Source organism: Dysidea avara, chromosome 7 (genome assembly GCF_963678975.1).
Source record: "Dysidea avara chromosome 7, odDysAvar1.4, whole genome shotgun sequence".
NCBI lineage: Eukaryota > Metazoa > Porifera > Demospongiae > Dictyoceratida > Dysideidae > Dysidea > Dysidea avara.
This window is the reverse complement of record NC_089278.1, coordinates 13,766,243-13,794,223: the sequence shown is the minus strand read 5'-3', so window position 1 is coordinate 13,794,223 and position 27,981 is coordinate 13,766,243. Positions and strand designations below refer to the sequence as shown.

General features: G+C 38.0%; 2 protein-coding genes across 8 annotated transcripts in view; one reads left to right on the top strand and one right to left on the bottom strand.

Annotated features, from left to right (window-relative positions):
- Window positions 1–27,981, bottom strand: part of LOC136261757 (centrosomal protein of 290 kDa-like) — a 66,497-nt gene that overhangs the window by 4,856 nt on the left and 33,660 nt on the right. For 3 of the 7 annotated variants that reach the window (XM_066055804.1, XM_066055805.1, XM_066055807.1), the window contains one exon: window positions 27,748–27,981. In XM_066055804.1, coding sequence (XP_065911876.1) covers window positions 27,808–27,981 — 174 coding nt within the window. In that variant the 3' untranslated portion in view covers window positions 27,748–27,807. Of the gene's footprint in view, window positions 1–19,133; window positions 19,392–19,445; window positions 19,509–19,655; window positions 19,742–27,747 lie in introns of those variants that run through there. The other 4 variants (XR_010704010.1, XR_010704009.1, XM_066055806.1 and 1 more) reach the window with 3 other exon arrangements.
- LOC136261759 (tyrosine-protein kinase Mer-like) lies at window positions 30–27,898 on the top strand. The gene is made up of 16 exons (XM_066055809.1): window positions 30–199; window positions 756–810; window positions 2,804–3,249; window positions 3,409–3,789; window positions 21,412–21,447; window positions 21,508–21,603; window positions 21,666–21,795; window positions 21,847–21,974; window positions 22,024–22,125; window positions 22,218–22,304; window positions 22,374–22,588; window positions 22,640–22,749; window positions 22,802–22,961; window positions 23,011–23,147; window positions 23,208–23,303; window positions 27,713–27,898. Exons 1-16 carry the CDS (start codon window positions 136–138, stop codon window positions 27,735–27,737), a joined length of 2,268 nt encoding a protein of 755 aa, XP_065911881.1. The 5' UTR covers window positions 30–135; the 3' UTR covers window positions 27,738–27,898.

Here is a 27,981-nt window from a genome sequence, read left to right as displayed (position 1 = left end):
ATTCCGTAAATTTTCGTTTCGATCGCCTTTCAAACTGCACAAATTTCAGACAATATTTCACGATGTTTCATCTTTCAGAATAATTTCAAAAGTGATATACGAAATTTCAGGTCGTTACCTACCCCTCGCTTGAAGATGACCATTAATCGGTGTTTACTTTTCCCTTTATTGGTGCTGGACTACACACTATGCGTTTTCAGTAAGTTATGTACGCATATAAAAGAATATTGTCTGGCTGCGCCGAATGGTCAGTGCTTGTTCAGTCCATTCATTGCTGATCATGCAGTCAAGCTCACTCGAGCAGAGGTGTGTCTGGTTCTTGTCAAGTTATACACACCAGTTTCATTGTCCTCTGTGGCTTACCCTGTGATGTTCAACCAGATGAAGACCAGATCACATGATGTGCCGGCCGGCCCTCACAATATCAGTCAAGGGCCATATATATATAGCAAGCTAGCTAGCTAGCTATTTGAATCATGTGTAGTAATAAGAGAATGCTGTTAGAAGGAGCATAGCAGTACCCTGCCCACTGCATGTGGGATCATCCAAAAGCAATCGATATCCAGATTGTTTGTCAAAGTTCCAGTCCTCCAGTCAAGTTGTACCAAGACACCGGGCGCTTTGTTTAGTTTAGCTACATTCAAGGCCTCAATTATGCTAGATATTTTTACTTGGAGATGTGTAAGTATGTATATAGCTAGTCCGCTTTAGCTATAATGTCTATCTAATTGTCATTACTTTTGTGTTTTCTGCAGTGTGTCTGGCATGTCCGGAGATGCCCCAATTTACAGTACCAAGGACAAATGGAAGGTATGTAGCAGTATTGATAGATTGATTATCTATAATTATGCTACTTTTGGTGATATACAAATTTATACAACTTACCAACTCAAGAAATAATATCGCAAAGTATCATTTTATGTGACATGTGTTTGCTTACATGACATGTACTATCGGGTCACTATCCAGATCATTTGAGTCTGACTCATTATACAGATTGTCCAAGTCTATAACCCTGTGTGAAATGAATTATTTAGTTTAATGATGTATGGTACCTCCCAAACACAACATTGCCAGCAACAATCGAGCGCAATGAAAAACTCGCTCAAAAGGGGCATGGCAGCTTTTTCATTCACGAGTCTGAAGACATGCCCCTTTTTCAAGTGAGTTTTTAATTGCATAATTAGTGCTCACAACGTTGCGTTTGGACGGTACTGTAGAAGTGTATTAACATGTCACAGTATAATCCTAAAACATCGCTAATGTGTGATACGGTTTGTAGACATACGTGCATGGAACCACACTGATTTATCAATATGGTGTGTTGGTATGCATGAAGTCACACCCACCTACTTAATAGAAAATGTGTTTTGCTGTCTACAAACTTGCATGGAAACACAACCCTAAGTTATAAAGCTTAGTTATCATAAAGACTACCCATGTGCTTAGCTCAATACGCTAGTCGAGTGCCCAAAATGTATGTAGCTCTTGACATATGCGTTAATCTGGGTCAAATCTGGGTAAATAGTACATCCAGATCAGTAGTAGTGACCCGGTTTCAACACTGAGGCGAAGTCCAAAAATTTCTTGGAAATACTTCCATTAATTAAAGCTAATCTTTTTATTGAAAGTTTGACTGACTTACTAATCAATGCCTTCAGCAAGCGTAACTCAGTAATGGTTAATGCTACAGGCTTGAGGTTTTCACTGTTAGCCTTTTGGCATACCACATGCAATGCACACATCATGAACTTACCTTTGTGTCACATTCCTTTCACTGGCAGTACAAGTCTGATCATTTAATGGGGTGTGGCCCATTGCAATTGTTCTATATTAGTTGCTACCTGGATACTACAGTCCACTTGCATCTAAATATGCTCCTTCAAGGAAACTTTCGATACAAAAATCGTCACCTTTGTATGGTTTCCTGACATGAAGACAATTGAAGATAAAAGGAATAGCAGAACGTAAATGGTAGCTAGACATTCATTGGAACACAAAAGGCACATCCAACCTGTGAGTTTGTTGTTGTGGCATAAAATGGTGGCCGTGCACTGCTTGTTTGGCTTCCAGCCTTGCAACTGTAGTCAGGCAGACAGACAGGCAGGCTGGCTGGCAGCCGAAAATTCGAGCTTTGGTGATTTTTTTTCTTTTAATTCTATATCTGGCTACCTGTAAGTGTTTTCTTGTTTTTTTAATGCTGTATGTTAGATGGATAAAGGTAAGGTAAAGTCAAAGGTAAAATCACCTTTATTCCATAAAGGTGATTTTTGTTGCATAAGATGTCTCTAGGATTATTGTTAAAAGCTGCATTTTAGGTGGTGCACAACACTTTGGATCCCTACTTAAACAGTACTACTGTACTGCTTGATACTTAAATTTGCACTTTAGGTGATGATCACTTTTTATTGATGATCACGTTTTAGCACTTTTTATTGTAACGATCCATACTACAGTGATACCTTTATAGTCTGACACTGATTGGGACACTGTCAGATTAATGAGGATGTTGGGTTATTGAGGTATTATTGCATTTTGCTACATAAAACAATGTGAGGCATTCTGGATTACGAGATGCTGAGCTTTCACTGTAGCTTATTCCTATTTTCCTTATTTGTGAAATCTGTGGGGATTCATATCCCCAAATTCCTTAGATGCATGGGACTGCCTTGGCAGTAGGCAATCATTTGTATCCAGATATAGTCTAGATGTGCCACTAATTATGTGTACCTGTAACTATTGCAGTACTATTGATTAATAGTTTTTGATATAATGATATCACTCCCCTATATATCCCGTTTAGCTGTCAACCATTTCCAAGTGAAGATTTGTACTGTTCACGATTCATTGATCAATCAAATAATGTATATATTCATAATAATATTGACTATACTCTCCTAAATCAAAGATTATTCCAATGGAGGAGTAATGGATCCCTTGGATCAGTTACATTTGAAAGTCTCTTTAGACCTGCTTCATATTGTTCTATACAACTTCCATATATGGCCTGTATCTACTTGTATCCTCCATGCATTGATGGAGTACCAGTTGCATTCTGTGAAAATGAGTGTAGTGATGAAATTTCAGAATGCTGTGAAGAACTTCTAGTTGACAACTTGATGTCTCTCATTGCACACGATCCTGTTAGAAATTCTCCATTGAATGTACTCTGTGATTATGATGATGTCAATACTGCTGGTAATTTGTATCCTTACAATGCTGGAGAAGATCAGTGCTATCCTGTTAGATGTGAGTTAAAGTAACATTTCCAATCTTGAACAATGGAACTTAAAAAGTGACAGTTTTTGTATTTACATATAATACACAAAGCAGCATAGTAAATGTTTGTTACTGACTTATATTCAGTAGTGTTATAATGGTAACAACGTTTATCTTTTAATGCTATAGCTGTCCCTCGAATTCCAGGGTACTTAAGAGATTTTGCAGGATTGAGGAGTGAACTTGAGCAGTTGAACATTACCAATATTGACCACATCGTGTATGGTAACAGGGTTGATGACCCTTGTATTTTTGAGTACGGCAAATCTTATGTCCTAGCCTGTACAGCAATTGGTGAGCCTTCCCCTCAAGTAATGTGGTACAACGACTTTACCAAAGGGATAATCCCTTTGACCGGATATGACCAGTATTATTTAGACAACAACAGAACGTCAATAATAGTAATTGAGAACTTTACTGACGATGATGTGAACATCTACCACTGTAATGCTACCAACGATTTGGGATATGCAATAGGATTAGTTGAAATTGATGATGTTATGTCTAAATGTAAGTATACTGTGTAGTTCAACTATATTTCTACTACATGTGTATTGCACACTTCAATTAATTTCAGGAGAAAAAAAGTATTTGAGCATAGAAACTTTCATGTTTAGTTTGTTCACACACATTTTTCAAAATTCATTTTATTGGGTATTTCTTTGTTATAGTATAGCGGAGTAGCCCCAAAATCAGTGAAATCAGCATAAAAACCATGAAACTTTTCACATAAATTATACTCCTCATGCATGCATTTTTGATTAAGTGCCATCGTAGATTTGGCCTTTGGTGACCTTTCTGGCCATTTTGTATAAAAATTGAACATTTTTGTCCTTGCTGTCCCGAGGGATTAAACTACATGTCACAAAGGAATTCTTGGAATTTTTCATGGTTTCATGAGAAAGTGCATAGTTTATTGGATGTGCCACTATCAAGACACACGGTAGTGTGTCGTGCGGCCCAAGAAGCCGGCGTGCCTCCCGTGAGTATATTAACAGGAAGAAAGAAAACGCAATTTTCACACCTATGTAGCTCTGTGATCCCTTATCCGATTGGAACCAAATTTGCTACAGACGTGCCGCCCAGTTAGGGGAGTCTACATACCAAATTTGAAGAAAATCGCTCCAGCCATTTCCGAGATACAAGCGAACAAAATTTCGTTTTAATTTCTTCGTTTTTTTCTTCTACTTCATTTCGCACACTTCGCAAAATCCGCCATAAAACACGAATGCGTGCTCGGATCGGGCTGAAATTTGGCACACTTAAAGGGCTCATTAAGGCGGATCTCTGTACCAACTTTGGTTGGAATCCGATGAACATTCACGGAGTTATGACCGATTATTTGCGTAAAATAAGGTCGAAGGTCTGTCACGTCTACAGGGTAAACTCCTTTGAGGAATCAGTTGAAAATTGCCATGTAGATGGAGCAACCATCGTAGGAGTGCCTTTTTGTGGTTTGATAGGAATGGGGATAAAGACCACGGAGATATGACACAAAACCCGACCTGTGTCAAAATTACTCGATCGATTTTTATGAATAAAAAAACTATTAGTTTTCGTGTCTATCAGGCAAACGCTTAGAGCAATGAGCTGAAAATCAGTATGTAGCTGGAATAATCATCATAGAAAGTCCTTGCAGTAGTACAGAAGAATCGGATTACAAACCACTGCGTTATGATTCGAAAGGCAACTACGTGTAGCAAATGCAAGATCGAGATACTCTAATAGAACAGTCACCCTAATAAAGCATTCAGCTGCATTTATAATTTACTCAATTATATTACATTGCAAGTTATTCTGTAGGGAATTCAGCTACAAACAAGTCACCCTGTAGTCAGATCAGCCAGAAGAAGGTACCTAATAGAGAGTTCAGCTACAAAGAAACCATCATGTAGAGAGTTCAGCTCAAACAAATTGCCCTGTAGAGAGATCAGCTAGAAGAAGTTACCTTGTAGAGAGTTCAGTTACAAAGAAACAATCATGCAAAGTGTTCAGCTACAAACAAATCATCCAGTAGAAAGTTCCGCTATGAACAGATCACACTGTAGAAAGTTCAGTTAGAAACAAGCTATCTTGTAGAGAGATCAGCTAGAAGAAGTAACCTTGTAGAGAGTTCAGCTACAAAGAAACCACCATGTAAGAGAGTTCAGCTGCAAACAAATCACCTGTAGAGAGTTCGGCTAGGAACAAGTCACCCTGTACAGAGATCAGCTAGAAACAAGTCACCCTGTAGAGAATTCAGCTACAAACAAATCACCCTGTAGAAAGATCAGCTAGAAGAAGTTACCTTGTAGAGAGTTCAGCTGCAAACAAATCACCCTGTAGAGAGTTCAGCTACAAACAAGCCACCATGTAGAGAGATCAGCTAGAAACAAGTCACCCTGTAGAGAGTTCAGCTAGAAGAAGTTACATTGTAGATAGTTCAGCTACAAAGAAACTACCATGTAGAGAGTTCAGCTGCAAACAAATCGCCCTGTGGAAAATTCAGCTACAAACAAACCACTCTGTAGAGAGTTCAGCTACACACAAGTCATCCGGTAGAGAAATCAGCTAGAAGGATAACTTTGTAGAGAGGTCAGCTACAAAGAAATCACCCTGCTTCATCTTTTCTTCTTCCTGTGGTAAAGAAAAAATAATAGGTTAAAAAAACCCTAAAGCCGGCCATAGGCTGGCTTTGAGGTACCGTGTATGACCGTATAGAAGTCCGGGCGTTTATTTCCTATAAATCATTTTTGACCCGGCGTTTAAACGAGACCAGCGTTAATTTGGACCCGGGCGTTTATTTCTTACTAGCCACTCGTTGAGAATGACAGGTGCCAGTAAAAGTACCTACGAAATACGAAATCCATAGCCCATCACATACATAAATCCATTCAGACTCCTCTGCTGGGTGAAACATTGGAAGTCGGGCGGAAAGATGACAATGACCACGATAAATACGCTATGGCCATCACCAGAAGAGAAGGCATAGTCGAACAAGACAAGACATCATAAGACTGGTGACGAGACATCACTGTATAGTTAGCAGCTGACACGAGTTTAGAACCCCTTTCAGTGCATATCATTAACACCCCGGCGTTTAAATGAGCCCCGGCGTTTAAATGAGCCCTGGCGTTTATTATGACAGTCCCCTAGCTGTACCCGGCGTATATTTGAGCCCGGCTTTAATACGGTCATATACGGTATACAAATACAAGAGAAGTGAAATCTAATCAAAAACAGCCAAGCTGTAAAAAAAGTGCGACCCTCAGACAGGCTATGGTGAAAAAAGATGTGAAATCCAAGGTGGCGGCCAAGAAATGGCTGTGATGGTAGGTTAATGGTAAAAAATTTTAGTAATGACAATTCAGGTGAATTTTGTGCCAAGACCAAGCGGCACTAAATTCACCTGAATTGTCGTTATTAAAATATTTACATAAAACACGAATGCGTACTCGGATAGGGCTGAAATTTGGCACACTTGAAGGGCTCATTAAGACGGATCTCAGTACCAACTTTGGTAGGAATCCAATGAACATACACGGAGTTATGACCGATTATGTGCGTAAAATAAGGTCGAAGGTCTGTCACGCCTACAGGGTAAACCCCTTGGAGGAATGAGTTGAACATTTATATGTAGATGGAGTAACCATCGTAGGAGTGCCTTTTTGTGGTTTGAAAGGAATTGAGATAAAGACCATGGAGATATGACACAAAACCCAACCTGTGTCAAAATTACTCGATCGATTTTTATGAATAAAAAAACTATTAGTTTTCACATCTACCAGGCAAACCGCTTAGAGCAATGAGCTAAAAATCAGTGTGTAGCTGGAATAATCATCATAGAAAGTCCTTGCAGTAGTACAGAAGAATCGGATTACAAGCCACTGAGTTATGATTCGAAAGGCAACTACGTGTAGCAAATGCGAGATTGAGATACTCTAATAGAACAGTCACCCCAATAGAGCATTCAACTACGTGAATTATATTACATTGCAGGATATTCTGTACGGAATTCAGCTACAAACAGTTAATCTGATAGACAATTCAGCTACATGCAAGTCACCCTGTAGAGAGTTCATCTAGAAACAAGTCACCCTGTATCAGCTAGAAGAAGTCACCTTGTAGAGAGTTCAGCTACAAAGAAACCATCATGTAGAGAGTTCAGCTGCAAACAAATCACCCTGTAGAGAACTCAGCTACAAACAAACATGCCCTGTAAAAAGATCAGCTAGAAGAAGTTACCTTGTAGAGAGTTCAGCTACAAAGAAACCACCATGTAGAGAGTTAAGCTGCAAACAAATCACCCAGTAGAAATTTCAGCTATGAACAGATCACCCTGTTGAGAGTTCAGTTAGAAACAAGTCATCCTGTAGAGAGATCAGCTAGAAGTATCACCTTGTAGAAAGTTCAGCTACAAACAAATCACCTTGTAGAGAGTTCAGTTGCAAACAAATCCCCTGTAGAGAGTTCAGCTAGAAACAAGTCACCCTGTAGAGAGTTCAGCTAGAAACAAGTCACCCTGTAGAGAGTTCAGCTACAAAGAAACTACCATGTAGAGAGTTCAGCTGCAAACAAATCACCCTGTAGAGAACTCAGCTACAAACAAATCGCCCTGTAGAAAGATCAGCTAGAAGAAGTTACCTTGTAGGGAGTTCAGCTACGAACAGATCACCCTGTAGAGAGTTCAGATACAAACAAATCACCCTGTAGAGAGTTCAGTTACAAAGAAACCACCATGTAGAGAGTTCAGCTGCAAAAAAATCAATCACTCTGTAGAGAGTTCAGCTAGAAGAAGTCACCTTGTAGAGAGTTCAGCTGCAAATAAATCACCCTGTAGAGAATTCAGCTACAAACAAATCACCCTGTAGAAAGATCAGCTAGAAGAAGTTACCTTGTAGAGAGTTCAGCTACAATGAAACCACCATGTAGAGAGTTCAGCTGCAAACATATCACCTGTAGAGAGTTCAGCTAGAAACAAGTCACCCTGTAGAGAGTTCAGCTAGAAGAAGTCACATTGTAGAGAGTTCAGTTACAAAGAAACTACCATGTAGAGAGTTCAGCTACAAACAAACACCCTGTAGAGAACTCAGCTACAAACAAATCGCCCTGTAGATAGATCAGCTAGAAGAAGTTACCTTGTAGGGAGTTCAGCTACAAACAAATCACCCTGTAGAGAGTTCAGCTACAAAGAAATCATCATGTAGAGAGTTCAGCTGCAAACAAATCATCCTGTAGAGAGTTCAGCTATGAAAAGATCACCGTGTAGAGAGTTCAGTTAGAAGAAGTCACCTTTTAGAGAGTTCAGCTACAAAGCTACCACCATGTAGAGAGTTCAGCTGCAAAAAAAATCAATCACTCTGTAGAGAGTTCAGCTAGAAGAAGTCACTTTGTAGAGAGTTCGGCTGCAAATAAATCACCCTGTAGAGAATTCAGCTACAAACAAATCACCCTGTAGAAAGATCAGCTAGAAGAAGTTACCTTGTAGAGAGTTCAGCTACAAAGAAACCAGAGTTCAGCTACAAACAAATCACCTGTAGAGAGTTCAGCTAGAAACAAGTCACCCTGTAGAGAGTTCAGCTAGAAGAAGTCACATTGTAGAGAGTTCAGTTACAATGAAACTCCCATGTAGAGAGTTCAGCTGCAAACAAATCACCCTGTAGAGAACTCAGCTACAAACAAATATGCCCTGTAAAAAGATCAGCTAGAAGAAGTTACCTTGTAGAGAGTTCAGCTACAACGAAATCACCATGTAGAGAGTTCAGCTAGAAACAAATCACCTGTAGAGAGTTCAGCTAGAAACAAGTCACCCTGTAGAGAGATCAGCTAGAAACAAGTCACCTTGTAGAGAGTTCAGCTAGAAGAAGTCACATTGTAGAGAGTTCAGCTACAAAGAAACTACCATGTAGAGAGTTCAACTGCAAACAAATCACCCTGTAGAAAGTTCAGCTATGAAGAGATCACCCTGTAGAGAGATCAGCTTGAAACAAGTCACCCTGTAGAGAGTTCAGCTAGAAGAAATTACCTTGTAGAGAGTTCAGCTACAAAGAAACCACCATGTAGAGAGTTCAGCTGCAAACAAATCACCCAGTAGAAAGTTCAGCTATGAACAGATCACCCTGTTGAGAGTTCAGTTAGACAAGTCATCCTGTAGAGAGATCACCTAGAAGTATCACCTTGTAGAGAGTTCAGCTACAAACAAATCACCTGTAGATACAAACAAATCACCCTGTAGAGAGATCAGCTAGAAGAAATTAACTTGTAGAGAGTTCAGCTACAAAGAAACCACCATGTAGAGAGTTCAGCTGCAAACAAATCACCCAGTAGAAAGTTCAGCTATGAACAGATCATCCTGTTGAGAGTTCAGTTAGAAACAAGTCATCCTGTAGAGAGATCACCTAGAAGTATCACCTTGTAGAGAGTTCAGCTACAAACAAATCACCTGTAGAGAGTTCAGCTACAAACAAATCACCCTGTAGAGAGATCAGCTGGAAGAAGTCACCTTGTAGAGAGTTCAGCTACAAAGAAACCACCATGTAGAGAGTTCAGCTGCAAACAAATCACCCAGTAGAAAGTTCAGCTATGAACAGATCACCCTGTTGAGAGTTCAGTTAGAAACAAGTCATCCTGTAGAGAGATCACCTAGAAGTATCACCTTGTAGAGAGTTCAGCTACAAACAAATCACCCTGTAGAAAGATCAGCTAGAAGAAGTCACCTTGTAGAGAGTTCAGCTACAAAGAAACTACCTTGTAGAGAGTTCAGCTGCAAACAAACACCCTGTAGAGAACTCAGCTACAAACAAATCGCCCTGTAGATAGATCAGCTAGAAGAAGTTACCTTGTAGGGATTTCAACTACAAACAAATCACCCTGTAGAGAGTTCAGCTACAAAGAAATCATCATGTAGAGAGTTCAGCTGCAAACAAATCATCCTGTAGAGAGTTCAGCTATGAAAAGATCACCCTGTAGAGAGTTCAGCTAGAAGAAGTCACCTTTTAGAGAGTTCAGCTACAAAGCAACCACCATGTAGAGAGTTCAGCTGCAAACACATCGCCCTGTAGAGAATTCAGCTACAAACAAATCGCCCTGTAGAGAGACCAGCTAGAAACAAGTCACCCTGTAGACAGGTCAGCTATAAGAAGTTACCTTGTAGAGAGTTCAGCTGCAAACAAATCACCCTGTAGAGAATTCAACTACAAACAGATAACCCTGCAGAGAGTTCAGCTAGAGTCAAGTCACCCTGTAGAGAGAATCCTGTAAAGAGTTCATCTACGTACAAGCAGATTACCCTGTAGAGAGTTCAGCTACATTTCAAGTCACCCAGTAGATAGATCAGCTGCAAATTATTCTGTGGGGATTAATTGACATGTAATAAATATATGCTCTCTTTTTGTATTATGAACTCTTGATATATGCATTATATATATAATATGTACATTTACTGATAAAATCAGAATGAGTTAAAGTATTTATAAAATCTGCTTCATCTTTTTCTTTTTCCTGTGGTAAAGAAAAATATATAGGTTGAAAAGCCCCAAAGCTGGCCATAGGCTGGCTTTGGGGTATACAAATACAAAAAGAAGTGAAATCTAATCAAAAACAACCAAGCTGTAAAAAAAGGAGTGCGGCCCTTGAAAAGGCTATGGTGAAAAAAGATGTGAAATCCAAGGTGGCGGCCAAGAAATGGCTGTGATGGTAGGTTAATGGTAAAAATTTTAATAATGACAATTCAGGTGAATTTTGTGCCAATTGACCAAGCGGCACCAAATTCACCTGAATTGTCGTTATTAAAATTTTTACCATTAACCTACTATCACAGCCATTTCTTGGCCGCCACCTTGGATTTCACATCTTTTTTCCCCATAGCCATTTCAAGGGCCGCACTCCTTTTTTTACAGCTTGGCTGTTTTTGATTAGATATTATTATCTATAGGAACAAAGGAATGGACTATAGGTTTTTGTAAATTGAGTCTATAGTGAAGGAGATGTAGTACTGGATAGCTGAACGATCACATAAATTGAATAATCTATAGGCACTTAAATAAACTATCTTAACTTACTGGTGCAATGGTATGCAGAAGTGAAACTGCTCATTGTGTTTGCTATGAAATTATAAATCCACCTGAAATGTGTAGTTTTTGCCCAATACATGCTTCTGTATTTGGCGTATTTATTGTTATTGGTAAATCCACAATGTAAGCAAACATATGTAACTCAAAAACCCATCCATGAAATGAGTTTTGAGCTCCCATATAGCTACAGCCTGATATCCAGGATTTATTGATTGGAGTACATAATTCACTAACTAGTGAGGTGATAAAAACTTGTACAAGTTTTTGTAGAACTTGCATATTTCCCATTTTAAAAATGAAGTACCACTGTACGTACATAGATGGATTCAGTCACATTTGTACTTTACATAATATTGCATTACAAAATACACATCCACCAGCTATTATTGAATACTGGCAGTCATACAGACAGGAAGTTGCCTACATTGCTTACACTGCTATGTACACTTCATTCATTTGTTTGCTTGTAATACTACCTGTCACAAGGAGGACTGATCTTTGTGTGCCACACAATCCTTCTTCTATCCACTGGTTCAGATAATTGAGATTCAAGGTCCTACTGTATCAGCTGGTTGTGTCACCATTGCATAGCTACATCGCAGCTGATACAACACAAGAACGTGTGTTCCATTATTTACCTTAAGAATTTACTCCCAAGAAAGTTCTCAAGTTGGAACCACTGACTATGAACATGTGTATAAATGCACAATATTACACATTGCATAACTAGTTCACAATACTGTTACACACTTTATAGTAACGATTTTCATATAAATACTTAGAGTCTCAAATTTCTCCCGATATTTACCTGAGTTTAGCTGCCATAATTTACACTGAGTATGTTACCCATACTGCACACAAATGTGCCATTTAGGACATTATTCAACTGAAAAATGTTCATTGATAAATATTTTCAAGATAAAATTCCATCCCTTCCTTTGCCTGATAATTTTTATGCAAGAATAATAGCGGGCATCCTATGTGGGACCGCATGCAAGCCAAAAAGAGGAAAAGGTATCTACCTATCTAGCGAGTCAGAAGTCACAGTCATGCCAGCAAGACTGCTTGCCATGCAGACGTTATGATGTAAGGTGTACTGTACGAGTGTATGATATACTTGTGTGCTAACTATAGTAGTATCTGCTTACTAGACTAAACTAGACTTAGTGCACCTGATGTATGGGTGTGCTTTGTTTCTTTGCTTCTACAGGCAACTATATTTCTCTAGTCTGATACATCACAGACTCTTGCTGTGTGCGATTACAGATTATAAGCCCTAAGCGATAAACCCCAGTGGATGGGTCTAGACTAACTTTACTCCATGTCACTTCCCTATTCATTAATGCAATAGCTAGAGGCTTGAATGGTGGATACAGTGCCCTTTAATTTCTGGTTGAAATACTGGAAGAGAGTCATTACAGCTAGCTAAGCTAACCACTTGTTACAACTCGTTATCACTATTAAAGATTGAATTTTTCCAATTGGAATATTAAAATTTTTCTCTTAAAAATTTCGTACTTACCATTGATAGCAATTTTTTTTTTATATGCACTGAAAAACTTCTTAACTACAGTAATATATGGTACTTCAGTGCCAGAGAAATAAAATCAAGAAGATATGATAAAGTTCAATGAGAAAGAGGGAGAACAGAGACCAACAGGGCTTACTGGTGTGGTAATATCATCAGCAGTTTGTACACATGTAGCTATAAAGCTAATACTTAAGCTATATAGAGAGAGTGTGTGTTCCCTACTCCCAAAGGAAATTTTTCTGTTTGTTAGATTGCATCCAGAAAAAATTTAATTAAATGATAGACTTTTAACACAACAGCCTTAAAAGCCAAATTCTCAGGGATCACTAGCTGAAGTGTCATACTATTAAGGGATCTCGAAATGCGCTTGTTACATGCACGTATGGTTGGTTTTCACGTTTATAACTTATTGATATTGAAACAGATTGCCATTACATTTCTGAATAGTTTACTGACACGTTAACTAGTTTGCATATATATGCAGTTTAGCCAGTAGACATGACAACAAATCACACTATCACTGACTGTTCTATTAGAGTATCTCGATCACATGACTCTTATGTATGTTTAGTAAATAGCCTCTCTTATTTGACTCTTTATTACTAATAGAGGGCACTTTTTCTGAACATATATAACGCACATAGATCTATAACTTTACCATTTTGATGTAGTAAACTAGAACTTTTCATTTATAAGGTATAATTAAGTGGGATGAGCAACTGACAACAGTGACAGAGTGGTTAAGGGTTTGGGTATAGGTGTGGAGGTCCTTGGTTCTAACTTAATACAATGCTTATACCCATACAAGTCTGGCTTAAGAAAAAATGAACCTATCAGTTATGCAATAGGGCAGGTCATGACAACTACTTAAATTACAAAAGGACATTACAAAAGGACATTACAAGCAATGCTAATTAATGCATGCTATATCATGCATGTACACACACACACACACACACACACACGCACACACACACAAACTTCCAAAATTTTATGTAGCATACATATGTAGGTTGCAATGATTCTGCTGGAGTTCTTCGGCAAAAAGGTAGCCCTTTCAATGTGATAGAGAACTGCACAAGGTGTTTATTCTTTGACACTTTATCTACTTGTGAACTGAGTTGTGAGCCAATTCCATGTCCTGAAATACCAAACAACTGTGTTGAAATGGAACCCACAAGTGATGGATGTTGTATGATCTGTACATCATATGGTAAACGTGTCTCATCACATGTTAACTAGTCCTGTACTGCTGTTAACTGTAGGAACAGCTAATAGTGAAGGTGGCGGCAGTAGTACTAGCGTGACAGTCGCCATCACTGTTGTAGCAGTTATTGCTGGCCTAGCCTTAGTGATCATAACTGTCTTATTGGTGTACCGGCAAACAAGGGGACAATCGTGAGTAGTTTGTTAGATATATAAGTAGCGGCATTACTTACTTTTGTGTTTGTGTGTGTAGTAGGAGTCAAAGAAATGTAAAAATTAATGAACTGGCAAGCTTAAGTTTAACTGTCAATGTTAATTATGAAGGCAAAGCAAATATATACAACACTGTGTGTGCAGTCAATAGTCCACTGAAAAGTTAGTACAAACATAATCATTACAGTAATGGTTGTGTACTAATGTGGTCTTGTTTAGATGCTGCTGCATTGTCACCAAAATTTGATGAATTACTTTCCAAATTATCTGAAGTAGAAATCCCAGCAGAAGCCTTGTCACTTGGTAAAGAACTTGGAGAAGGTACATATAATTTATGAATGTTCCCGACAAGTTGAAAATTACATTTGAAATATTGGGTATTTCTGTAACTATACAATTTTGTAGGAGCTTTTGGTACAGTATACAGAGGGACCATAACTGATGGGGATTCCAGCAATACTATTGATGTGGCTGTGAAAACTATCAAAGCAGGTACTGTAATTTGAATCACCACATATAGTAAATGCTACTGAATGTTTTCTGAACTTTTAGATGTTTTAGATTCTGATGAGGTTGTGAGCTTCTTAGCTGAGTGTGTTCTAATGAACAAGTTGCAACATCCTAATGTACTTGGCTTGTTGGGAGTTTGTCTTGAAACTGAAAATGGTCTACCCTACATTGTTCTTCCCTTCATGATCAACGGTGATTTGAAGAGTTACTTGAGAGGAAAACGAAATGATGATGCCCCAGTTGTTAATTATCCTAAGGTAGTTCAGTGTGTGATCACCAGTTAGTGGTAACATAGTACACTTGTACAGAGTTTGGATTATGAAACACTGTTAAAATTCTGTTGTGAGACAGCTCGTGGAATGGAATATTTAGCAGAGCACCAGTTTGTTCACAGAGACTTAGCGGCCAGGAACTGCTTGTTAGTAGAGGTAGTTATTGATCATTGCTGTGTGATGTGGTCCCTCCTACAGGGTATCATCTGATTTGACAGTCAAGATTGGTGACTTTGGATTAGCACGTCAACTCTACAGTAAGGATTACTACAAATTAACACACAAGGCTAAAGTACCCATCAAGTGGATGGCAATAGAATCAATCCATGATGGAGTATTTAATGAGAAAACTGATGTGGTTAGTGCTATTGATTTAAGTGTGTTCTATTTGCAATGCTTTGTTAACAGTGGGCATTTGGTATTACTTGTTGGGAGGTGTTCACGCTGGGTGGAGAGCCATATGCTGCCTTAGAGTTCACCGACATGTTAAAATATCTTGAACAAGGTTCTCGACTCAAGAGACCAAAGCTGTGTTCACAAGCTGTGTAAGTGTGACTTGTCCACTTGCAAGTTCAATCTTTTCTGCCAGCTAGTTCTGTTTATAATTGATAATTCAAAACAGCCAAGCTGTAAAAAAAGTGTGCGGCCCTCAAAAAGGCTATGGTAAAAAAGATGTGAAATCCAAGGTGGCGGCAAAGAAATGGCTGTGATGGTAGGTTAATGGTAAAAATTTTAATAACGACAATTCAGGTGAATTTTGGTGCCGCTTGGTCAATTGGCACAAAATTCACCTGAATTGTCGTTATTAAAATTTTTACCATTAACCTACCATCACAGCCATTTCTTGGCCGCCACCTTGGATTTCACATCTTTTTTCACCATAGCCTTTTTGAGGGCCGCACACTTTTTTTACAGCTTGGCTATTTTGGATTAGATTTCACTTCTTTTTGTATTTGTATACCCCAAAGCCGGCCTATGGCCGGCTTTGGGACTTTTTTAACCTATCTTTTTTTTTTTACCACAGGAAGAAGAAAAGATGAAGCAGATGTACCTTAAATATTTCTGATTTTATCAGTAAATGTACAAATTATATATATAATACATATATTTATTACAGAACTTTCCATGGTGGTTTCTTTGTAACTGAACACTCTTCAAGGTAACTTCTTCTAGTTGATCTCTCTACAGGGTGATTTGTTTGTAGCTGAACTATCAAAAAGGTAACTTCTTCTAGCTGTTCTCTCTACAGGGTGATTTGTTTGTAGCTGAATTCTGTACAGGTGATTTCTTTGCTGCTGCGCTCTTTACAGAATGGTTTCTTTGTAGCTGAACTCTCTACAAGGTAACTTCTTCTAACTGATCTCTCTACAGGGAGATTTGTTTGTAGCTGAACTCTCTACAGGTGATTTGTTTGCAGCTGAACTATCTAGATGATGGTTTCTTTGTACCTGAACTCTCTACAAGGTAATTTCTTCTAGCTGAACTCTCTACAAGGTGGTTTCTTTGTAGCTGAACTCTTTACAAGGTAACTTCTTCTAGCTGATGTCTCTACAGGGTCACTAGTTTGTAAATGAATTCTCTACATGGTGGTTTCTTTGTAACTGAACTCTCTACAAGGTAACTTCTTCTAGCTGATCTTTCTACTGGGTGATTTGTTTGTAGTGGAATTCTGTACAGGTGATTTGTTTGTAGCTGAGCTCTTTACAGAATGGTTTCTTTGTAGCTGAACTCTTTACAAGGTAACTTCTTCTAGCTGATGTCTCTACAGGGTCACTAGTTTGTAAATGAATTCTCTACATGGTGGTTTCTTTGTAACTGAACTCTCTACAAGGTAACTTCTTCTAGCTGATGTCTCTACAGGGTCACTAGTTTGTAAATGAATTCTCTACATGGTGGTTTCTTTGTAACTGAACTCTCTACAAGGTAACTTCTTCTAGCTGATGTCTCTACAGGGTCACTAGTTTGTAAATGAATTCTCTACATGGTGGTTTCTTTGTAACTGAACTCTCTACAAGGTAACTTCTTCTAGCTGATCTTTCTACAGGGTGATTTATTTGTAGCTGAACTCTCTACAAGGAAACTTCTCCTAGCTGATCTCTCTACAGGGAGATTTGTTTGTAGCTGAACTCTCTACAGGTGATTTGTTTGTAGCTGAACTCTCTACATGATGGTTTCTTTGTAACTGAACTCTCTACAAGGTAACTTCTTCTAGCTGATCTCTCTACAGGGTGAATTGTTTGTGGCTGATCTCTCTACAGGGTGACTTGTTTGTAGCTGATCTCTATACAGGTTACTTGTTTCTAGCTGATCTCTTGAATTCTCTTCAGGGTGACTGCTCTATTAGGATGACTGCTCTATTAGGATGACTGCTCTATTAGGATGACTGCTCTATTAGAGTATCTCGATCTCGCACTTGCTACACCAAGTTGGATTTCGTGTTATAACTCCGTGGCTTTAAGTCTGATTCTTCTACACCATTGAAGAGCCTTTCTAAGATGATAACTCCATCTGTACAGCGATTTTCAAAGCATTACCCCAAGCGGTTTGTCTGGTAGGCGTGGCAAGCAGTCGTTTTTTATTCGTAGTGGCTATTTGTCCGGTTCCGGACGCCGATTTCACCAGGTTATTCGTCCGGTTCGGATCGCGTGGTCCTGTTCGTCCGGTATTATTCGTCCGACAGTGTCACCCATAACTCGAGTATCAAACACACTAGTTGTATGAAGGTAAGTTTTGGGGTGAGTTCGAGGCGAGCTAGGGTAGGAGCGAGCGAAGCGAGCGTCCCGGCAAAGCCGGGCCAACCCTAGCTCGCCTCGAACTCACCCCAAAACTTACCTTCATACAGACAGTGAAAGTCATCATTGTGCTTAACAAGCAAACGTCACGTTAGGTTAGGGTTAGGGTCGGGTTCAGCTTTGGTTTCTTCTTCACTGGGTATTCTTCGCTTATATAGGTTTCTTCTTGAATGACGTATATAAGATAGAAACTAAGAGAAGTGGGTAGCTGGGAGCCACGTAACACAGTGGTTACGATCCTTGCCTCACACACTAGAGGTCCCGGGTTCGATTCTCGGACAGGTCATAACTTTTTTTTCGCTTGAGGACTCTTTTTTGTCTAAGTTTTTATTCACGTGAACCGAGCTGGTAAAATCGGCGTCCGGAACCCGACGAATAGCCTCTACCTTTTTTATTAGCTAATCTCGATTGCGTAATTGTTACACACTGTTGGTTTTTTCGTTGTATCTTCCTGGTTTTTAGCTCGATTTCTTTCAAACCACAAAAAGTTTGAGGTTCAATAGTTAACCTATTCACCCACCGATTTTCAGCTTCTTCCCATCCGCGTTTACCCTGTAGGCGTGACAACATATCGGTGTTATTTTTCGTGAATAATCGCTCATAACTCTTTGCCTGTTTATCGAATTCCAGCCAAAGTTGGTACAGAGATGTGCCTTTATACCCCCCTTCTGTGTGCAATATTTCAAGGCGATCGGATGTGGTGTTCGCGTTTTATAGCAGTTTTTGTAAGTGTGCGAAAAGAGGAAGAAAAATAAGAAGAAAAAAAACCGAAGAAACTAAGCCAATTTTTGAAGTCGCATATCTCGGGAACGCTTGAAGCGATTTCGCTCAAATTTGGAATGTGGAGTACTGAAGTTGGAGGGAGAGTCCACAGCAAAAATCATCTTGTTTCATCAAGGCAGCACAGAGCTACGGAGGTGCGAAAATTGCGTTTTCGTTCTTCCTGTCAATATACTCATGGGTGTTGCGCACCGGCTTCTTGGGCTGCACGACACACTACCATGTGTCTTGATGTAGGTATGAAGTTATGCAAAAGTGTTGGCTGCCGACACCAAATAAGAGACCTGTATTCAGTGCCATCATTCTGGAATTATCAGACTTAACATCCAACCAGTATGTAAATATTGACAACAACAACACAAACACCCCAGAGTAAACAAAACAGTCAAATATTTATAACTCTAATAATACCTGTTATAGATGCATACTCACAGGTACCTGTGTATAACGTTTGTCACTTGTGTGGCCTTAAGATTGTATATTATATGCTTGTGTGGTTATTTATATTGATGGATTGAATTATTACGCAAATTACATGCACACATGTGTAATACAGGTTGTATGTACAGAAACAGTATCAATGCTATGTAGTTGTAACAGTGTCATCCCATGAAATGGCTATACCATGTTGTCTGGATATCGAGTCCAATTTCTCTTCATAAAGTATGTTCTTCTTGAGAGCTTGTTGGTAGTTGTATTTCAAGTCTTCCAGTTCTTCAAAAAACTTTGGATCAAAGGCATCAAGTTCTCTTTGTAACTAGACATGCACACAAGTGTCATATTACATATGTGTAACAATTTCAGTACTCACTTGTTCCACCTTCTGCTTTAAATCATCTCTTTCATGTATCAACTGAACTACACGTTATGAGGACTGCAGGTACATATAACAACACCAAGATTTATGTATTACTTGATTAATATATAGAGACCCTAATTTGTAACACTATATACATTTGAAGCAACTTCTTCCATATGCATACAAAAGGTGTATGTAGTTTACAGATAACACATCACTCACATCAGAGTGACCACTCAGTCTCAATATTTCCTTTTCACGTTGTGCTGCAACTGCAAGTGATTCCGTACCTCTTGCAACATGACGTTCTAAATGTAGTAGTAAAGGTAATTTGAAATACACAAACATACACAACTCAAAACATATACATGGGGATAATAGAATATTGTATGTATGAGGATAGCAAACCACAAAAATGTGTAAAGGATAGTCTTGACCACGACCACACCAATATACCAGTTAGTTGGCAACATATGATGTGTAATAAAGAAAGTATCAGTACCAAGAATGACAAACATTTGATATTGAGTACTTACTGAAATTTTAATTCCTAGTGGTTGCATTTTAATTCATGGCCACCTTACAGCAGCAATTAGAGAAGTACTACAAGTAATTACTTGGAAACAGTGATTACTGTATGGTAGGGGTGATAAAGGTTCAGGTTCATTGATCTGTGTTCATGCACTTCCCAATTATAAGAGGTGAACATAGATTGGTCTAGACTCAGGTGTACTTATATAGAATTGTTGAATTGTGGGTTTGATTTTTGTATAATGTGATCAGCGAGGTGATCAGTCTTGCACCGCAGGCTCTGAGGATTTCTGATAGAACACACATAGAATGCTCTAGACCAATCTAGATTTTTCATTGGTAGATCTATGAAACTATGAACTTTTACTATTGAGTAGATTTTAGCTAGAATTTTCATTTATAGAATAGAAACTAAATGAGGTGATCATCCGTGATAGCAGTGGCTCAGTGGTTAAGGATTTGGGCAATTTATGCTTGGCTTTGGGGTATACAATTAAAATACAAAAAGAAGTGAAATCCATGCAAAAAACAACTAAGCTGTATAAAAGGGTGCGGCCTTGAAAAAGGCTTTGAGGTTTGCTTTTACACAAATCATTGTTCTTCTTTTCTATAGATGCAATGAAGATGATATAAGACAAACTAGTACTCTACCAATGGAGAAAAATACCTACCAATCTGATACTATAAAGCCAAATTATATTGATATATTTTGTACTTTCTTGTTCATGTTTATTTGCAATAGTGTTTTAAATAAATTCCTTCCAAGTTAGGTATACTATTTGTCTATTAAGATTTTGCTGTGACTGATCTATTAGAATATCTTAAATTTTTATGCGAAACATGATAAGTTTCAATTGCTCAATTTTACAACGCAAACCCTGCACCTTTACAATTTGCAGCTTGTTGTCACAAGTTTTATTAGCATAACACTTATTATGATGGTGATAATTAGCATGCAATTGGAACAAGTAGGTCTTAATAATAGTAGTATACTACCCCGCCAACCTGTACCAAAATGGCTATAATATCGACTTTGATTCGATGGAATACTAGAGAAGTCGTAAAAATATTGTATTATTTATTCGATTACTTCTGTAATGCTCTAATAGAGTGCACATTTTTTTGGGTGAAAAAAGTTAAGGTGGCAGCCATGAAATGGCTGCAGTGATATTAATGATAATAAATCTTGCCATTTCATGGCTGCCACAATGATTTCACAACTTTTTTCACCCAGGCTTTCTGAAACCTTTTTCAGCTTGGCTATTTTTGCATGGTACACTTACAATTCAGAAAAAAGAACCAACAAGTTGTGTAATAGACCAGGTCAACTACTTAGTTTATTTCTCAAAAGTAGGCTACAAGTAATATGTAAGTTATATCATCTGCACATGGATGCTTGCACACACATAATTGATTCTCCAATATGATTTATGCTGCATACATATAGGTTGCAATGATTCTACTGGAGTTCTTTGGCGAAAAGGTATCCATTTCAATGTGACAGAGAACTGCACAAGTTGTTTATTCTTTGACACTTTATCTGCTTGTGAACTGAGTTGTGAGCCAATTCCATGCCCACCAATACCAAACAGCTGTGTTGAAATGGGACCCACAAGTGATATGAACTGTACATCATATGGTAAACATGTCACATCACATGTTAACTAGCTAATTCTGTACATTTACTGGTGTTAACTATAGGAAGAGTTGATGATAGCAGTAGTAGTACTAGTGTGACAGTCGCCATCACTGTTGTAGCAGTTATTGCTGGCTTAGCGGCAGTAGTGATCATAATTGTTGTATTGGTATACAGGCAAAGAAAGGGACAATGGTGAGTAGTTTGTTAGGTATGAAGGTAGCAGTGTTACTTGCTTGTGTGCAGTAAGAGTCTTAAAACTGTAAAAGGTGATGGACCGGCAACTTCAAGTTTATCTGACAATGTGAATCATAAAGGCCACAACAAAGAAATTATGCACAACACTGTGTATGCATGTAATAGTCCACTGAAAAGTGAGTACTGACTAGCATACTAGTAATGATTGTGTACTAATGTGTTTAGATGCTGCTGTGTTGTCACCAAAATTTAACGATTTATTGTCCAAGTTATCTGAAGTAAAAATCCCAGTAGAAGCCTTGTCACTTGGTAAAGAACTTGGAAAAGGTACATGATGTATAATTTATGAGTGTTGTTGGTAATGCCGTTGAATTGAAAACAAAATAATATTAGGTAATTCTCTAATTACAACTTTGTAGGGGCATTTGGTATGGTATACAGAGGGACCATAACTGATGGAGATACCAGCAATACTATTGATGTGGCTGTAAAAACTATTAAAGAAGGTACTGTAATTTGTTTCGCCACAATATTATCATTATAGTGAATGTTTATTTTGTTTTCTGAACTTTTAGATGTTTTAGATTCTGATGAGGTTGTGAGCTTATTAGCCGAGTGTGTTCTAATGAACAAGATGCAACATCCTAATGTGCTTGGCTTGTTGGGAGTTTGTTTTAATACTGAAGATGGTCTACCCTACATTGTTCTTCCCTTTATGATCAACGGTGATTTGAAGAGTTTCTTGAGAAGCAAACGAAGTGATGGTGCCCCAGTTGTTAATTATCCTAAGGTAGTTTAGTGTTTGACCACCAGTTAGTGGTAACATAGTACACTTGTGCAGGGTTTGGATTATGACACACTGTTAAAATTCTGCTGTGACATAGCCCATGGAATGGAATATTTAGCAGAGCACCAGTTTGTTCATAGAGACTTGGCAGCCAGGAACTGCTTGTTAGTAGTGGTAGTTGCTGATCATTACTGTGTGACACGGTCCCTTCTACAGGGTGGCATCTGATTTGACAGTCAAGATTGGTGACTTTGGATTAGCACGTCAACTCTACAGTAAGGATTACTACAAATTAACACACAAGGCTAAAGTGCCCATCAAGTGGATGGCAATAGAATCAATCCATGATGGAGTATTTAATGAGAAAACTGATGTGGTTAGTACTACTGATTTAAGTATGTTCTGTTTGCAATGCTTGTTTACAGTGGGCATTTGGTATTACTTGTTGGGAGGTGTTCATGCTGGGTGGAGAGCCATATGCTGCCTTAGAGTTCACTGACATGTTAAAATATCTTGAACAAGGCTCTCGACTTAAGAAACCAAAGCTGTGTTCACAAGCTGTGTAAGTGTGACTTGTCCACTTGCAACTGTTCTGCCAGTTAGTTCTGTTTATAATTTGTAGGTATGAAGTTATGCAGAAGTGTTGGCTTCCAGTGCCAGATGAGAGACCTGTGTTCAGTGCCATTGTTCTGGAATTATCAGACATAACACCCGACCAGTATGTTAGCAGTAATAGCAACACAAACACACCAGAGTGAACAAAGCAATCAAATTACATTATTATCATGAACCACAATAGTGTATTCATAACGAGGATTGCCCATGCTTTTGCCAAAGCCCTAATAAAACATACCTTACAATGGAAAGCATCCTTCAACTCAAAATAGTGTATATGGTAGCTACTATTAGTAGTGCAATGTTAACACCAGTCATGATAATAGATTACGTTACTTCTAGATCAGTGTAAAGGTAACCATAGATTAGTTTAAAGATGCACTAATAGGGTGACTGCATTATTAGAGCATCTCAATCATGAAATGGCTTCATGTAATTGGTTTTTGCATTCCAATTTCTCAACAACTGAAAAGACTCTTCTACAGTGATTTACATTACAATTTTCAGCCCACTCCCTTCAGCAGTTTGTACTGACAAATACCATTTATTAATGTAGACTGCATGCCTGTTACACAGCTACATTACAAGCCAGAGTTCAGCTTCTTGCGAGTCACCCAGTAGAGAGTTTGACTACATTCTCAGTAGACAGTTCAGCTATGTTCCAAGTCTTCCTGTATAGAGAGTTCAGCTACATTAAAAGTCACCCAGTAGAGAGTTCAGCTATTTACAAAGCCACCCAGTAGAGAGTTCGGTGACATTAAAAGTCACCCGGTAGAGTTAGCTATTTACAAGTCACCCAGTAGAGAGATTAGCTATTTACAGTACAAGTCACCCAGTAGAGAGTTCAGTGCCTCCCTGTAGTATGTAACAAGTCACCCAGCAGAGAGTTCAGCTACATTACAAAAGTCTCCCTGCAGAGAGTTCAGCTACCTAACAAGTTATCCTGTAGAGAGTTCGGCCATATCACAGGTCACTCAATAGAAGGTTCAGCTATGTAACAAGTCACCCAGTAGAAGTTCAGCTATGATACAGAAGTCTCCCATAGAGAGTTCAGCTATATTACAAGTCACCCAGGAGAGAGTTCAGCTACGTCAAGTCACCCTGTAGAGAGTTCAGCTACATTACAAGTCCTCTGTGGAGAGTTTGGCTATGTTACAAGTCTATAGAGTTCAGCTACAGTAATTCACTTTATTTTTGTGCAAAAAAAATTCTGTGATAGTTTTTGTGTAAAAATATTTTTGTCTGATTTTACGTGAATGACTGCTCTATTAGAGTAGTTCAATCTTGTGTAAAATTTTCGTACAAATTTTGCATACGAAAATTATTTAATTATGGTATACCAAAAACAGCTAAGCTGTGTAAAAGAGTACAGCCCCTAGTAAGGCCAGGGTGAAAAAGTTGTGAAATCAATGGTGGAAGCCAAGAAATGATGCTAATATCATTGATATTAGCATCATTGCAACCTGATTTCACAACTTTTAAAGTGGCATTAACATTATTGCAGCCATTTCTTGGCCGTCACCTTTGATTTGTTTTTGGTATAGATATACGGACCACATGCAGTAAGAAGCTACTGTATGATTCTCTTTAGCACACCATGTGCTTGCTATATTATGTCTTGCCCCTGCTGTTTGGTTGTCCTGTTAATTTACATGCTTGGTTATAGTATGCGACATGCTTCTAGATATCTTCCAATGGTGGATCAAAACTCTAATAGAACAATCATTGCATGTACATGCAACACGTGGTTCATAATAGAGGTCGCCTATGTTTTTTGCCAAAATCCTAATAGAACACACACCTATAGTATGTTCACATTGAGCTGAATCTTTAATAACTCATGGATGCAATTACACACAATCTTGAAATTTGGCTCATTTGTAGTACTGCTTGACCTGCTAAAAATTTCAAAATCTTGTTGTTCAAATGTTTGACATAACATTTACGGCCAATCAAAATTTTCACAATACATTTCTTATGGGGAAGCCACATAAGTACAGTGTCCATTACAGCCGTTTCCCGAACTTGTAATGAAGCCAAACCGTATGTGTCTGTTGTTGACACCTTTGCTGTTACCAATAATCATCTGGTTGGCTGAAATGTTAACTCTGTTGAGAAAAAATCCACTTTTAACTTTTCTTATTTTTTTTCCTACAGGGCTAGAGCAAAATGTGAGTACTTTTTGGGGTTAAAAACTACATAACTTTCCTTCCTATGTCTTTCTTCATGTCCGTGACCTATTTTTCAATGCATATTACAATGATAACATTCTCAAGCAAATTTGCTTCTTGTAGGTTCACTTTGCCATTGATCTGACTTAGTCTCTGCAAGGGTAACCAACGTGTTAATTGTGTTAATAAGTATCCAATCTATTCATATTAGCACATTTATTTGGAAACCCTATATCATTACCTATGTTTAACCACAGTATATCAAAAATGTTGTTGTGTACCACTGCGTACTTGACTTACTGTGATCACATAGCTGCACAAGTGTGCATGCCTATATGATAAATCAGAAGCAATACTATTATTGACCACAGCATGCTATACACTGCATGCCTGTAGTTGGATATGTCAAAGCTGTATAGTACAAAGTACATTCAGTAGTAAGGAAACAGTGTTTGCTAACTCTGATAATATTAACTGACTACTTATCAGCTACTGTACATGATGACTGACTTTGATATACATATTTAGTACTGTGTGATATCAAGCACCACCAGCACCTCTTATTATCACTTTAGCTATCCATAAATGGTTTTATAAAAAGTAAACAAACTAGTGTAAAATAATTTAAAAAATTAAAACATGGAAATAAAGATTGCTGAAAAAAGCTGAACAAGAGTCAAACAAGCCAGCATGTTAAACACACACAGATCTCTATTTGGACCCAAATAAACATTTGTACAGAAGCATTCTCAGCACTTATCTACCCCTGATTTATGGAGAAACTATTGTTTTTTCCTTAGTTTCTACCATATCCATTGAGTCCAAATAGAGATCTCTGTGTTTAACATGCTGACTTGTTTGACTCTTGTTTCTTTACTTTTCCAGCAATCTCTTTTCCCAGGTTTTAATTCTTAAAATTATTTTTACATTAGTTAAGAATCCTCCCCTGAGTAATGAGTATGAAAACTTGCATCTGCTCATGAGAAGACTAAGTTATATATAGCCTGCAGCATTAGCTGTTAGAAAATAAAAAGAATGTCGTCTACATAATTATCACTCACATGCATTAATCTAATTTACATTGTACAAAATGATCATCATTTCATCAGCGATTGTTTTCTCTCCATTTACTTTAGGCTCATAATAAAACAAACTCATGACTGTCACTGCATGATCCCAATACAGCTCTTGATCAGTGCAGACCACTTAGAAAACATGATTTAGATATTTGCATATGTATTAAACTACTCTAAATCAAAAAATTCAGTCATTATTATTATTAGTACTTTACAGTGACCAGCACTGAAGGTCTGACAGCAACATGTGCTGCAGCCTTAGGATTACCTCATAAAACATGTACATATAAAATTTTTATACGTTTAGCTTCTGGGGGGCTGCATGTGCCTCCCAGACCCCCTGCTTACTAACCTGGTCATGGTGCAGACCTCCAGACATAGGAAGGAAGGCTATGCTTTTATTCCCAAAAAGTAATATTATTGTTTTAGCTATATATCGTGATATTTTTAAAGTATCACTATTGTGTTAACTGTCTGTACATTAGTGACATTTGTTGTACAGGTTAGGTCAATAGAGTTGGCTAGGAATCCTTGTAACAGCTTAGCCCACACCCTTGCAGGGAGATGTGAACATCATCAAAGCAAGTGTTACAATTACTGTAAACAAGGATGATAGTGGCAGTAAATGTAACACCTATAAAAGCTTCTTGTGGGAATACTAAATGTAGGAACAGCAGTGATTAAACTATGTGTAAATATCGTGAAGTGTTCACTATCATGAATATTTGGTTTAGTATTTGTCATGATAAAATGGCTGCTCAGCCCTAATAGGCGATCTCTATTATGAACCACTACATGATATCTCTACTCTAATAAACCAGTCAAGTGTATCTGCATGAGAATAAGAAAGCATGTATTAAATTAGATAGCTACTAGTAATGTAAATTCTAGCTCATATTAAGCACACATTGTAATTTGATTATAGCTACCAAAAGATGTAGAATGTGAAAATTGCAAAATATTCTTCAATGTCAATTTAAAAATTACAAATTGACTAATAAAAGCTAAAAATTGGAAATTTCAAGACGGAAATAGGGACACTGAAAAAAGCCACTGAAACAAGAATCACTAGGGTGGTAATGTAAATCATAAATTCCTCAATTAATTCAAAATGGTGAGTGAGCATTATGCAATTAACATTTTCTTGAGAGTCAAGATCCCTTTTGGCTTTTTCTCAGTGATCCCTATTCTGCTTTTGAATTTTCCAATTTTTTTCCTTCATGCATAACTATAATATTTGTCTAATTATCAATGCATACCCACAGGTACCTGTCAATTGTATCGCCCTGAAACTGCTGGATTGAATTATTGTGCAAATTATATGCACACATGCGTAATATGTACAGAAATAGTATTAATGCTATGTAGTTGTAACAGTGTCATCCCATGAAATGTCTATACCATGTTGTCTGGATATTGAGTCCAATTTCTCTTCATAAAGTATGTTCTTCTTGAGAGCTTGTTGGTAGTTGTACTTCAAGTCTTCCAGTTCTTCAAAAAACTTTGGATCAAAGGCATCAAGTTCTCTTTGTAA